At 42.9% G+C, this 11,995-nt stretch overlaps 1 protein-coding gene across 1 annotated transcript; it reads left to right on the plus strand.

The window, feature by feature from the left end:
* The first annotated feature begins 1,387 nt into the window (after window positions 1–1,387).
* Window positions 1,388–2,326, plus strand: LOC144266374 (olfactory receptor 5AR1-like). Its single transcript, XM_077819831.1, has one exon. It carries the CDS (start codon window positions 1,388–1,390, stop codon window positions 2,324–2,326), a length of 939 nt encoding a protein of 312 aa, XP_077675957.1.
* The last annotated feature ends 9,669 nt before the right edge of the window (window positions 2,327–11,995 follow it).

Raw genomic sequence — 11,995 nt, forward strand, 5'->3', positions numbered from 1 at the left:
GGCTGGTTGAAAATTTTTCTTAAGACTTTTTTCCATGGAAAATTGGATTTTGCATTCAACAATTTTTTTCATGAAATTATTCTTCCATGGAAATTATCATCTTTCTGTCAAAATACAAAACTCCCCTCCTCCCTAAATTATGGCTGTGGGACTCTGATGAAGTTCCAGAGCAGTTCAGCAAGAGGAGAGACCATCATGCATAGGGGGGGATGTAGTCCAGCCTGGGTGCAAGGAACATGGAAGAGATTGGTGGTATGTGGTGTCTGAGGCACCCCCGGGTTACTTCCAAGTGAAAATATTAAGTTTTTAGCTAAAAGATTTTGGTCACCACAAAAAAAAAAAAAAAACGCTTTGTGGATTAGGTCTACACAGTACCCAACTTACAATGAATACACCAGGATGAAATATACCTTAACCTCATACTCTGTAACTCTGGTAGAATTTGCATCATTTAATAACACAGTAGGAAAGAGTAGGTGAAATTAATCCCCAGGGCACCAAATAAACCAAGCTGGCTTTGGTTCACTGAATGCATTAATTAGGTGTTGTAGGTCTCTGAACTCAGGTACTCCCAGTTGCTTCTTGAATCATGTGCCATAGATGGCACATCTCAGGATAAAATTCCCTGCATGCTCCCAGACTGGCAGTTTCTATTGACGGGGAAATGCCACCACCTCTCTCTCTCTCTTCTCAGCAGGTACGTGCTATTGTCCTGAATTACAGTCAGACACACACAGAGACACCATGCGGATCAGCATCTATTCAATTCCAGACCTGCAGCACTAAAAGCCTCAGCCCCAACTCCTACCCCTTCAGCTAAAGGACCTACCTCCTGGGTTGGAAAAAAATAGGCAATTACAAAGTCACTGAAGCCAGGGCTTCCCATGATGTCGCTGGGTTTTCATACAGGCTCAAGTAAATGCCAGAAAGCTTAATTAGAACAGTAAGCAACTTTACCCAAAATGGACGTGCCAAGCCACAGAGCTCCCCTTGCCCAAAGAGGGTCAAAAGATTGACACTCCTTCACTCTCACCCCTTCTTTAGATAAGGAATAATCCCTTCAGACTGATTCTCTCCCAGCAGAGTCACAAGTCACTGTTTTCTCTTTGGATTAGTGAACAGGAGTCTTTGTGTGTGTGTGTGGGGGGGGGCATGATTAACCTGTGTGTCATTGTATTTGCAGTGTCTGCATTTTATCGAACATCTGGAATGACCAGTTGTGAACATCTGGCTCTGTGGACTAAGCCTTTCCCTGAGCTCGTACTGATGCCCATTAAGAAACTGATCTCCCTTTATCTTCACTTTCTTCATTGCAGAGAAGGGACAGGTTTTCCTCACTATCTACATGCCCACATCTCTGTAGCTGTCCGATCTCTATTGAGAGGAGATGGAAAAGGGAAATCACTCGGAGGCGACTGAGTTCATTCTCTCAGGACTGACAGATAATCCACAGCTGCAGGTTCCCCTGTTTGGGGTGTTCCTACTGATTTTTGGTATCACCCTGCTAGGGAATGGGGGGTTGATCTTGTTAATCACGATTGATCTCCGACTCCACACCCCCATGTACTTTTTCCTCAGGAATTTGTCTTTCTGTGACCTCTGCTTTTCCTCGATAATTTCCCCTAAGATGCTGCTGAATTTCTTAGCCGAGAGGAAAAGCATTTCTTTCACTGCCTGTGCTGTGCAAATGTATCTCTCTATCCTTTTTGCAGATGCTGAGTGCCTCTTGCTGGCTGTCATGGCGTATGACCGTTATGTGGCCATCTGTAACCCGCTGCTCTATACGGTCACCATGTCCAAGCAGCTTTGTAAAAAGCTGGTGGTTGGTGTGTACACTGTGGGGTTGGTGGATTCAGGGTTAAACACGTGTTGTACATTTTGGCTGTCATTCTGCAGCTCCAACATCATCAATCATTTCTTCTGTGACGTCCCCGCACTGCTGGCTCTCTCCTGTTCTGACACCCACATCAATGAGATTGTGATGTTTGTTTCAATGTGCTGCATTCAAGTCATCAGCTTTGTGACTGTCCTCCTCTCCTATGTTTATATCACCTCCACCATCCTGCAGATGCGCTCTGCTGAGGGCCGACACAAAGCCTTCTCCACCTGCACTTTCCACTTGACCGCTGTGGTCCTGTTTTATGGCACCAGCCTCTTCATGTATTTACGTCCCAACTCCAGCTATTCCATGGATACAGACAAAGTGGCCTCTGTGTTTTACATGCTAGTGATCCCCATGTTGAACCCCCTCATCTACAGCCTGAGGAACATGGAGGTGAAGGACGCCCTGAGGAAAGCAATGAATAAACTGCTAATCAATTCTTGAATCTGTTTCATTCAGTACTGGTTTAGTGGAGGGGACTGGAAACAGGTGAATTCAATTCTCAGCCCATGACAAAATAATTTCGGATAGCCCCTGGTAGTTTGTTCATTATTATATTGTTATTATTATTAATTTCTTTGTATTCCAATGTGGTCTGCAGTCCCCAATGGAGATCAGTGGACAAAAAAGGGAAGCATCACAGGAAATGCAGGAAACCCAAGTCCATAGTGTGCCGGGTTCGGTCACAGAGACCCTCATTGGAAGTGTCACCTCATATGCTGAAATTACCTCTGATCCCATTTTCCCTTCCAGCCTGGGTCTGCAGAACCCTGTCTTGTTGAGCCAGACACACGAGCCAGCTGCAACACAGACCTAGGCTCTGAGTGATTCCCCCAAAGCTGCAGATCTAGACTGAAACCAGCTCAGCAGGACACCTGTCTCCAGTACACAGATACCCAGCTCCCAATAGGATCTAAACCCCAAATAAATCTGTTTTACTCTGTATAAAGCTTATACATGATAAAATGATAAATGCTTGCCCTCTATATCACTGCAAGGGAGATATGTACAGCTGCCCCCCCCCACACACACACACCGGTAACAATTACTTATACTAAGTTTATAAATGAAGAAAAGTGATTTTATTAAGTATAAAAAGTAGGATTTAAGTGTTTTTAAGTAATAACAGACAGAACAAAGCAAAATAAAACAAAACACTCAAGCTAAGCTTAATACACTCAGAAATCAGTTACAAATGTTCCAGTTTTTCTGAGGATAGAGGACTGTTGCCTGCATGCAGTGAAAGGTTTGAATAAGCCAGATGAACACCATTTCCTCGCTATCATCCTTCTTTATTAATTTATTCAAATCCACCACAAATGCTATATATCACCACACATTTATTTATTGCCATAACTCATTTCATTTTCTTCTTTCAGTCCTTCTGGGAGCAACCATAATATTTTATAGTAAAGTTATAGGTCAATAAACACTCATCTTTCTCATGTTCTGTCCCGCTTTCTAGAAGAATGAGAAAGCTGTGGAAAGAGGTGCAGCCAGTTAAAATGGATCTCAGCATCTTCTCTGCTGCTGAGATAACATCCTTGGCTTTCCCTGTGGTGCTGTTTCCATACATGGAATGTTGGTCCCATTCGCTGAACAGGGTGTGGGGAAAAAAAAAGATCTGTGACCTAAAGCTGAAAACAAACATATCCCATTTCAAGACCCATCATCTTTCTGGGCTCATGGATCTTGACCTCTTCCCAGGACTAGAACTGGTGATGCAAAGGGGAAAGGAACCTTGTCTCAGCCTCAAAACCTTCAGCCATTCCCTTTCCCCAAAACTGTCTTTCTTAAAATTCTTACGCTTTATCCCCCACCCACATTGCTCTGCAATTAGCTCACTGCTTTAATTCTGCAGAGCAGACCACCACACATCAGCGTGAGGAGAGAGACTTTTTTAAACTTGATATCACTGTAAAGGTGGTACTGATCTATGGGGCAATTTAAGTGATTTCTCCACTTTGTGTCAGAGCAGAAGAATGAACCCAGGTCTGCTGAGTCCAAGTCCAGCAGACCATCTGCCCTCCATGGATCAGGGAGAGATGGATGAAATGATTCCTTTCCTACCCAAAAGAATCTGCTATCCTGTGACCCTAAATCTTTAAATAAACAAATATTGGGTCAAATGTAATACCCCAAACCAAAACACATGCATGTCCCATTATAAGAACATAAGAACATTAAGAATGGCCATACTGAATGAGACCAAAGGTCCATCCAGCCCAGTATCCTGTCTACCAACAGTGGCCAATGCCAGGTGCCCCAGAGGGAGTCAACCTAACATGTAATGATCAAGTGATCACTCTCCTGCCATCCATCTCCACCCTCTGACAAACAGAGGCTAGGGACACCATTTCTTACCTATCTTGGCTAATAGCCATTAAAATGGACTTAACCTCCATGAATTTATCCAGTTCTCTTTTAAACCCTGTTATAGTCCTCACCTTCACAACCTCCTCAGGCAAGGAGTTCCACAGGTTGACTGTGTGCTGTGTGAAGAAGAACTTCCTTTTATTTCTTTTAAACATGCTCCCCATTAATTTCATTTGGTGGCCCTAGTTCTTATGTTATGGGAACACGTAAATAACTTTTCCTTATTCATTTTCTCCACACCACACATGAATTTATATACCTCTATCATATCCCCCCTTAGTCTCCTCTTTTCCTAGCTGTGAAGTCCTAGCCCCTTTTATCTCTCCTCATATGGGACCTGTTCCAAACCCCTTATCATTTTAGTTGCCCTTCTCTGAACCTTTTCTCATGCCAGTGTATCTTTTCTGAGATGAGGAGACCGCATCTGTACAAAGTATTGGAGATGTGGGCGTACCATGGATTAATATAAGGCCAATAAGATATTCTCCATCTTATTCTCTATCCCTTTTTTAACGATTCCTAATATCCTGTTTGCTTTTTTGACTGCCGCTGCACACTGTGTGGACGTCTTCAGAGAGCTATCCACGATGATCCAAGATATTTTTCCTGATTAGCTGTAGCTAAATTAGCCCCCATCATATTGTATGTATACTTGGATTTTCTTTTCCAATGTGCATTACTTTACATTTCTCCACATTACATTTCATTTGCCATTTTCTTGCCCAAGTTTTGTGAGATCTTTTTGAAGTTCTTCACAGTCTGCTTTGGGCTTAACTATCTTGAGCAGTTTACTATCATCTGCAAACTTTGCCACCTCACTGTTTACGCCTTTCTCCAGATCATTTATGAATAAGTTGAATAGGATTGGTCCTCGGACTGACCCTTGGGGAACACCACCAGTTACCCATCTCCATTCTGAAAATTTACCATTTATGCCTACCCTTTGTTCCCTGTCTTTTAACCATTCTCAGTCCATGAAAGGATCTTCCCTCTTATCCAATGAGAACTTAATTATCTCTTACATCTGTTATATACCTATGTCTGTTGCTATAGGACATTATATCTCATTGGCTTAGCCAGTCCCCTTGTTGTTCTGCAGTTCCTCACTGGTGATTTTTTACCAGGTTAAACAAGAGATTCACTGAGCAAGAACCTCCGGACAGAGATGATGATTAAAATGTAGGAGATGAGGACAACGAGGATGGAGATGATTTCCACGGAGCTGCCATAGTTATAGAGAAGGAGTTGATTGAGGGAAGTGTCAGAGCTCAAGAACTTGAGGAGCTGTCAGGGTTCCCTCCCCACTCTGAACTCTAGGGTACAGATGTCAGGACCCGCATGAAAGATCCCCTAAGCTTTTTTTCACCAGCTTAGGTTAAAACTTCCCCAAGGCACAAATTCTTCCTTGTACCTTGGATTAGGTAAAGGCTGCCACCACCAAGTGATTCAACAAACATTTAGGGAGGGCCACTTGGAGCCCTATCTTCCCCCTAATTTCCCCCAAGTCCTACACTACCTTTCCTGGGGTGGCTTGAGAATAAACAAGATGACCACAGACCAACATTGGTTTTTTTAGGACAGAGAACTTTATTAGAAAGAAAAAAGGTAAAAGAAGCACCTCCATAAAATTAGAATGGAAGATAATCTCACAGGACAATCAGATTCAAAACACAGAGGATTTTTCTCTTGGGAAAACCTTAAAGTTACAAAAAGAAAAAAAAATAACCAGGAATACAACTTCCTCTCAACACAGAGAAAACCACAAGCCAAAACAAAATATAATCTAATGCATCCCCTTGCTAGTGCGTACTAATTCTATAGGAGTTGAATTGCTTGCTTTCTTGATCTGACTCCAGAAAGAGCCGAACGGAACAGAAAGAACAAATCTGTACCCTCCCTCCCCCCAGATTGGAAAGTATCTTGTCCCCTTATTGGTCATCATGGTCCAGTGCCAGCCACGTTACTTGAGCTTCTTAACCCTTTACAGGTAAGAGGATTTTGTGCCTCTGGCCAGGAGGGATTTTAGAGTACTGTATACAGAATGATGGTTACCCTTCTGTCATAAATATAAAGGGAAGGTTAAACCCCTTTAAAATCCCTCCTGGCCAGTGGAAAAATCCTCTCACCTGTAAAGGGTTAAGAAGCTAGGATAACCTCACTAGCACCTGACCAAAATGACCAATGAGGAGACAAGATGCTTTCAAAAGCTAGGGGGAGGGAAAAAACAAAGGGTCTGTCTGTGTGATGCTTTTGCCAGGGACAGAACAGGAATGGAGTGTTAGAATTTAGCAAGTAATCTAGCTAGATATGTGTTAGATTATGATTTCTTAAAATGGCTGAAAAATTAAGTGTGCTGAATAGAATGGATATTCCTGTCTGTGTGTCTTTTTTTAACTTAAGGTTTTGCCTAGAAGGATTCTCTATGTTTTGAATCTAATTAGCCTATATGGTATTTACCATCCTGATTTTACAGAGATGATTCTTTTTTACTGTTTCTTCTATTAAAATGTTTCTTTTCCAGAACTGAATGGTTTTTCATTGTTCTAAGATCCAAGGGTTTGGGTCTGTGGTCACCTATGCAAATTGGTGAGGATTTTCACCAAATCTTCCCCAGGAAGTGGGGTGCAAGGGTTGGGAGGATTTTTTGGGGAAAGATGTTTCCAAACAACGCTTTCCTAATAAAAATAAACCCAGATAAACGTTTGGTGGTGGCAGTGGAAGTCTAAGGGCAAAGGATAAAATAGTTTGCACCATGGGGAAGTTTTAACCTAAGCTGGTAAAAATAAGTTTAGGAGGTTTTCTTGCAGGTCCCCACATCTGTACCTAAGAGTTCAGAGTGGGGAAGGAACCTTGACATGGTGGCAGAGCAGTGGGGTTAACTTGAAATCATTTTGAGATCAATTTGAGATTTTCTGAACCAGAAAAACAGATTTTAAAAGGAAATTTTTAAAATCCTTTGGGCTGCTAGAAAGCAGGTCTCCAACTGGAAATAGTTGGAAGGTTTTTTTTGCTTTGCTTTGGGGCCAGAGCAGAGACAAAAGGGAATTAACTTTTGTGAATTGCAGTTTTCTCTACCTAAAGGCAGAGTTGTTATCCTCCTGCAGGGAAATTCACAAGTCTTCTCAGACCTGAAGATTTTCTTTACCTAAAAGTAACTGGAGGGGTTTTCTGCCTATTTCCCGGAGGCAAAAGTGTTAGGGTTGGGGGGGGGGGTTGAATTTTTTTATTGTTGTTGTTGTTGGGGTGTTTTTTTTTTTTTTTTTTTTTTTTTTTGATTTTTCTGTAGGCTGACAATCCCTATCAGAGAATATAGGTATCCTATTACAGAACAGGAAAATTTTACAAGCCAAGTTTTGTTTGTTTTATTTCTAACCCTCGGGTGTAAAGTTAGTTAAAAACAGAGAGGTAAAAATGACTGACACCAAGGCACTACACAAATTGGAGTTAGCCAAACTGGAGGCAGTGAAAGCAGCCAAAAAAGCCCTAGAAGCTACTCACAGGAGAGAAATGGAGGCAAAGGACAAAGAAAGGGAGGCAGCAAAAGAGGCAGAACACCACCAAGCGGCTGCTTACAAGAGAGCTATGGAGGGAAAGGAAAAAGAAGTGGAGGCAAGGGCCAAAGAACTGGAGGAGAAGGAAAAAGAGAGGGAGCATGAACTGGAGATGGAGAAGGCAAGGGCTCAGCAGAATATACCAACAAACCCTAGCAATCCTTCTCCAGGTACCACTTTCCATCCCACAAAGTTCCCCACCTACAAGGGGACCCCAAAATCTGGACTGTCCCTATAAAATCGGGACATATGGTTACCCTACTGGTCCTCCAAGGGCATCCATTCTTGGCCCCCAGCTCCTCAGCCAACACCTCTCTTGGACAGAGATCTGTATCTCTCCCCCACCTAACTCGGGATTTTGCAGTTCCCTTCCTACACTGTGATATCCCCTGCAAATCAGACTGCCAAAACAGGCCAGCTTCTGTACTTTGCTTTCTCATCAAAGATTATGAACAGTGTAATTGCCAGTAGTTATAAATTACTACACAGACCTTGAAAAGCTGGCACATGTATTCTTAAGGTGAAATTATTACAGAGAAAACATATTAAAAACAATAAGAGAATCTACACACCTGCAAATAAGGTTACTCCAAATCACCTCCCAAATCCAGCAGGGGCTCTGGTAGGAGTCAGTCTTTCAAATCCCACTTAGGGGTTTTCCCTGTGACTACAAGTTCATAAGAGCCTCAGCTCAGAACTCCCGCCCCTGTGAACAGGTCAGTCTATCCTTTGTACAGCTTGGGTCACCGATCTTGTGCCTCTGGGAACAGGTAGTCAGCAGAAAAAGGCCCACTCTTCAGGCCATAGCTTCAATAAGCTGGGTTTTTGCATAAATGGAGGTGGGAAATTTGTCTTCACCTCTCCTTAGATATTTGCCATGAAATCCACTTCATATGTATTGTCCTAAAAGACCATTCTTGTCTGCCACCTTATTCAATACGGCACTTTGATCATCCAGGCCCACATTAATGCATGAGCTTTGTAGTTAATACAATGGACTCCAAAGAGATTTCACCTTAATTCAATATCCTTGGAAAACATCTGTCACAACCTCACAAGGACTACTTGAAGCCTAATCATCCCTAGATGCATAATGCCGTGCAGGCATATGGCCTAATAATACTTGGGTGAGCAACACCACACAGGTACGGCTTTTCAGGCTGGTGACTTCATACACATTAGGAGAGCAATATGTCACAGGCCCTGCCTGGCAGTTATGAGGGGCCAAATCATTTTTAAGTGACGAATGCTATACAAATGTGGACACACAGATTTGTGGCCTAGTAATCCTTATGTCCGTTATACCTCACAGATGCTTCCATCAAGGCTCAAGGACTAATAATATTTAGGAGAGGCATACCACATAGGTAACACATAGGCTACTGTCCTAAGGGAAAAAAAATGAAACAAAAAGTCATGTCAGAACACAAAATCAAAAGGTTCCTTGTCCAATGCCACCAAAACACTTCATTTCAATTGTTTATTTTTCTTAATGAGTCTCCTTCCCCCCCCCCCCCGCCCCAAAATAAACATGTTCCCATGGAAATGACAGTGATGACTAAATGATTTTTTTTTTTTTGTAAAAAAACATTCCATTGGAAAATTTACGATCCGATCTAACAATCCATAGGTAAGCCATACCTCATGGGCACTGCCCTACAGGCTTGTAATCTAATAACGTGTAGGTAAGCATATATATCCAAATCTACTGCGCAGGTGTAATGAGCCATGAGGGCATCTTGATTATCCACAAAGACTCATTATGAGGTTTTCAGCACAGAAAAAACAGATCAACAAAAGAATGGCCAGACTGGGTCAGACCAAAGGTCCATCTAGCCCAGTCTCCTGTCTTGCAACAGTGGCCAATGCCGGGTGCCCCTGAGGGAATGTACAGAACAGGTAATCTCAAGTGATCCATCTCCTGTCACCCATTCCCAGCTTCTGGCAAACAGAGGGTTAGGGATGCCATTCCTGCCCATCCTGGCATCATTCCTGCCCATCCTCAGCTCCATACAATCTGAGCTGAATGAGATTCTCTTTACTTTAATCCATGGCTTGACTGCTACTGCTCCCCAATCATGCTTCTGGAAGGTCATACATTCATGCATGTGTGTGCGCAAACACACACACACACGAAGCCAGTGTAATACAGAGGCATAAGACCTAGTAATTGTTCAGTTACTAACACCACATAATTACTATGTCTCTTATTGACTGAGAGCATTTTGAGAGTTTTAGAGTAACAGCCGTGTTAGTCTGTATTCGCAAAAAGAAAAGGAGTACTTATGGCACCTTAGAGAGTAACCAATTTATTTGAGCATAAGCTTTCGTGAGCTACAGCTCACTTCATCAGATGCATACTGTGGAAAGTACAGAAGATCTTTTTATACACACAAACCATGAAAAAATGCGTGTTTACCACTACAAAAGGTTTTCTCTCCCCCCACCCCACTCTCTAGCTGATAAGAGCTTATCTAAAGTGATCACTCTCCTTACAATGTGTATGATAATCAAGGTGGGTCATCTCCAGCACAAATCCGGGGTTTAAGAAGAACCTCGGGGGGGGGGGGTAGGAAAAAACAAAGCGAAATAGGTTACCTTGCATAATGACTTAGCCACTCCCAGTCTCTATTCAAGCCTAAGTTAATTGTATCCAATTTGCAAATGAATTCCAATTCAACAGTCTCTCGCTGGAGTCTGGTTTTGAAGTTTTTTTGTTGTAATATTGCAACTTTCATGTCTGTAATTGAGTGACCAGAGAGATTGAAGTGTTCTCCGACTGGTTTATGAATGTTATAATTCTTGACATCTGATTTGTGTCCATTTATTCTTTTACGTAGAGACTGTCCAGTTTGACCAATGTACATGGCAGAGGGGCATTGCTGGCACATGATGGCATATATCACATTGGTGGATGTGCAGGTGAACGAGCCTCTGATAGTGTGGCTGATGTGATTAGGCCCTGTGATGGTGTCCCCTGAATAGATATGTGGGCACAATTGGCAACGAGCTTTGTTGCAAGGATAGGTTCCTGGGTTAGTGGTTCTGTTGTGTGGTATGTGGTTGCTGGTGAGTATTTGCTTCATGTTAGGGGGCTGTCTGTAGGCAAAGACTGGCCTGTCTCCCAAGATTTGTGAGAGTGTTGGGTCATCCTTCAGGATAGGTTGTAGGTCCTTAATAATGCGTTGGAGGGGTTTTAATTGGGGGCTGAAGGTGACGGCTAGTGGCATTCTGTTATTTTCTTTGTTAGGCCTGTCCTGTAGTAGGTGACTTCTGGAAACTCTTCTGGCTCTATCAATCTGTTTCTTCACTTCCGCAGGTGGGTATTGCAGTTGTAAGAATGATTGATAGAGATCTTGTAGGTGTTTGTCTCTGCAAAGAGAATGCAGTTGTGCATGGTATCTGTGCAGGAGCGCAACAGTGGACACTTTCCTTGCATTGTCTCCTTAACCCTGCACATTCAAGCAAGGACAAAGTGACCATTTGCAGGCAACTACTCCCCTAGAAACTGAGCTGTGCACAAATCCCCAGGCCTAGAAAACATTTCCTGCATCAAAACTATGTGTCATAATTGTGGAAACATCACACCCCAAGCGACGTAGTCAAGCCAACCTCAGTCCCCAAGTAGGGAGCACTAGCTAGCATGTCTCAAGGAGGCAGATTACCTCTGCCAACAAGAGAACACCTCCCATCAGCATTGAGAGCTTCTACACTGAAGCGCTACAAGGGTGCCACTGTAACAGTCCAAGTGTAGACAGGACCGATGGATTTTGCTGGTACAGAAATGTTGTTTAAAAAAAATCACATGCCTAACCCACATCACAATACTGACAAAAAGTTTCTTGCGTAAAACCTGGCCTCAAGCTGGTCAAATACCAAACCCACAATTTGTGAGAGTTTTAATGAATAAAAGTGCCATTGTTGGCCGGCTCTGATTCCTATGGATATAGTATGGAAGTTACCCAAAGGAGGCTGTGCATTGGTGATCCTTAGCTCAGATCCTCGGCGGATGCAGATAGGCACAAGAGTCACACCTGCAGTGGCTCCGGCCTGTTGACTTCAATGGGAACATTCCAATTACACCACCCAGAAGCTCCAAATGACCAGTGTCAGTTACACTAGCAAAGAATCTGGTGTCGAGACTTCGATGGGGCTTCTTTGCTTCACACCACCTAAGGATCTGGCC

The sequence above is a fragment of the Eretmochelys imbricata genome, chromosome 6 (assembly GCF_965152235.1).
Source record: "Eretmochelys imbricata isolate rEreImb1 chromosome 6, rEreImb1.hap1, whole genome shotgun sequence".
Classification (NCBI taxonomy): domain Eukaryota; kingdom Metazoa; phylum Chordata; order Testudines; family Cheloniidae; genus Eretmochelys; species Eretmochelys imbricata.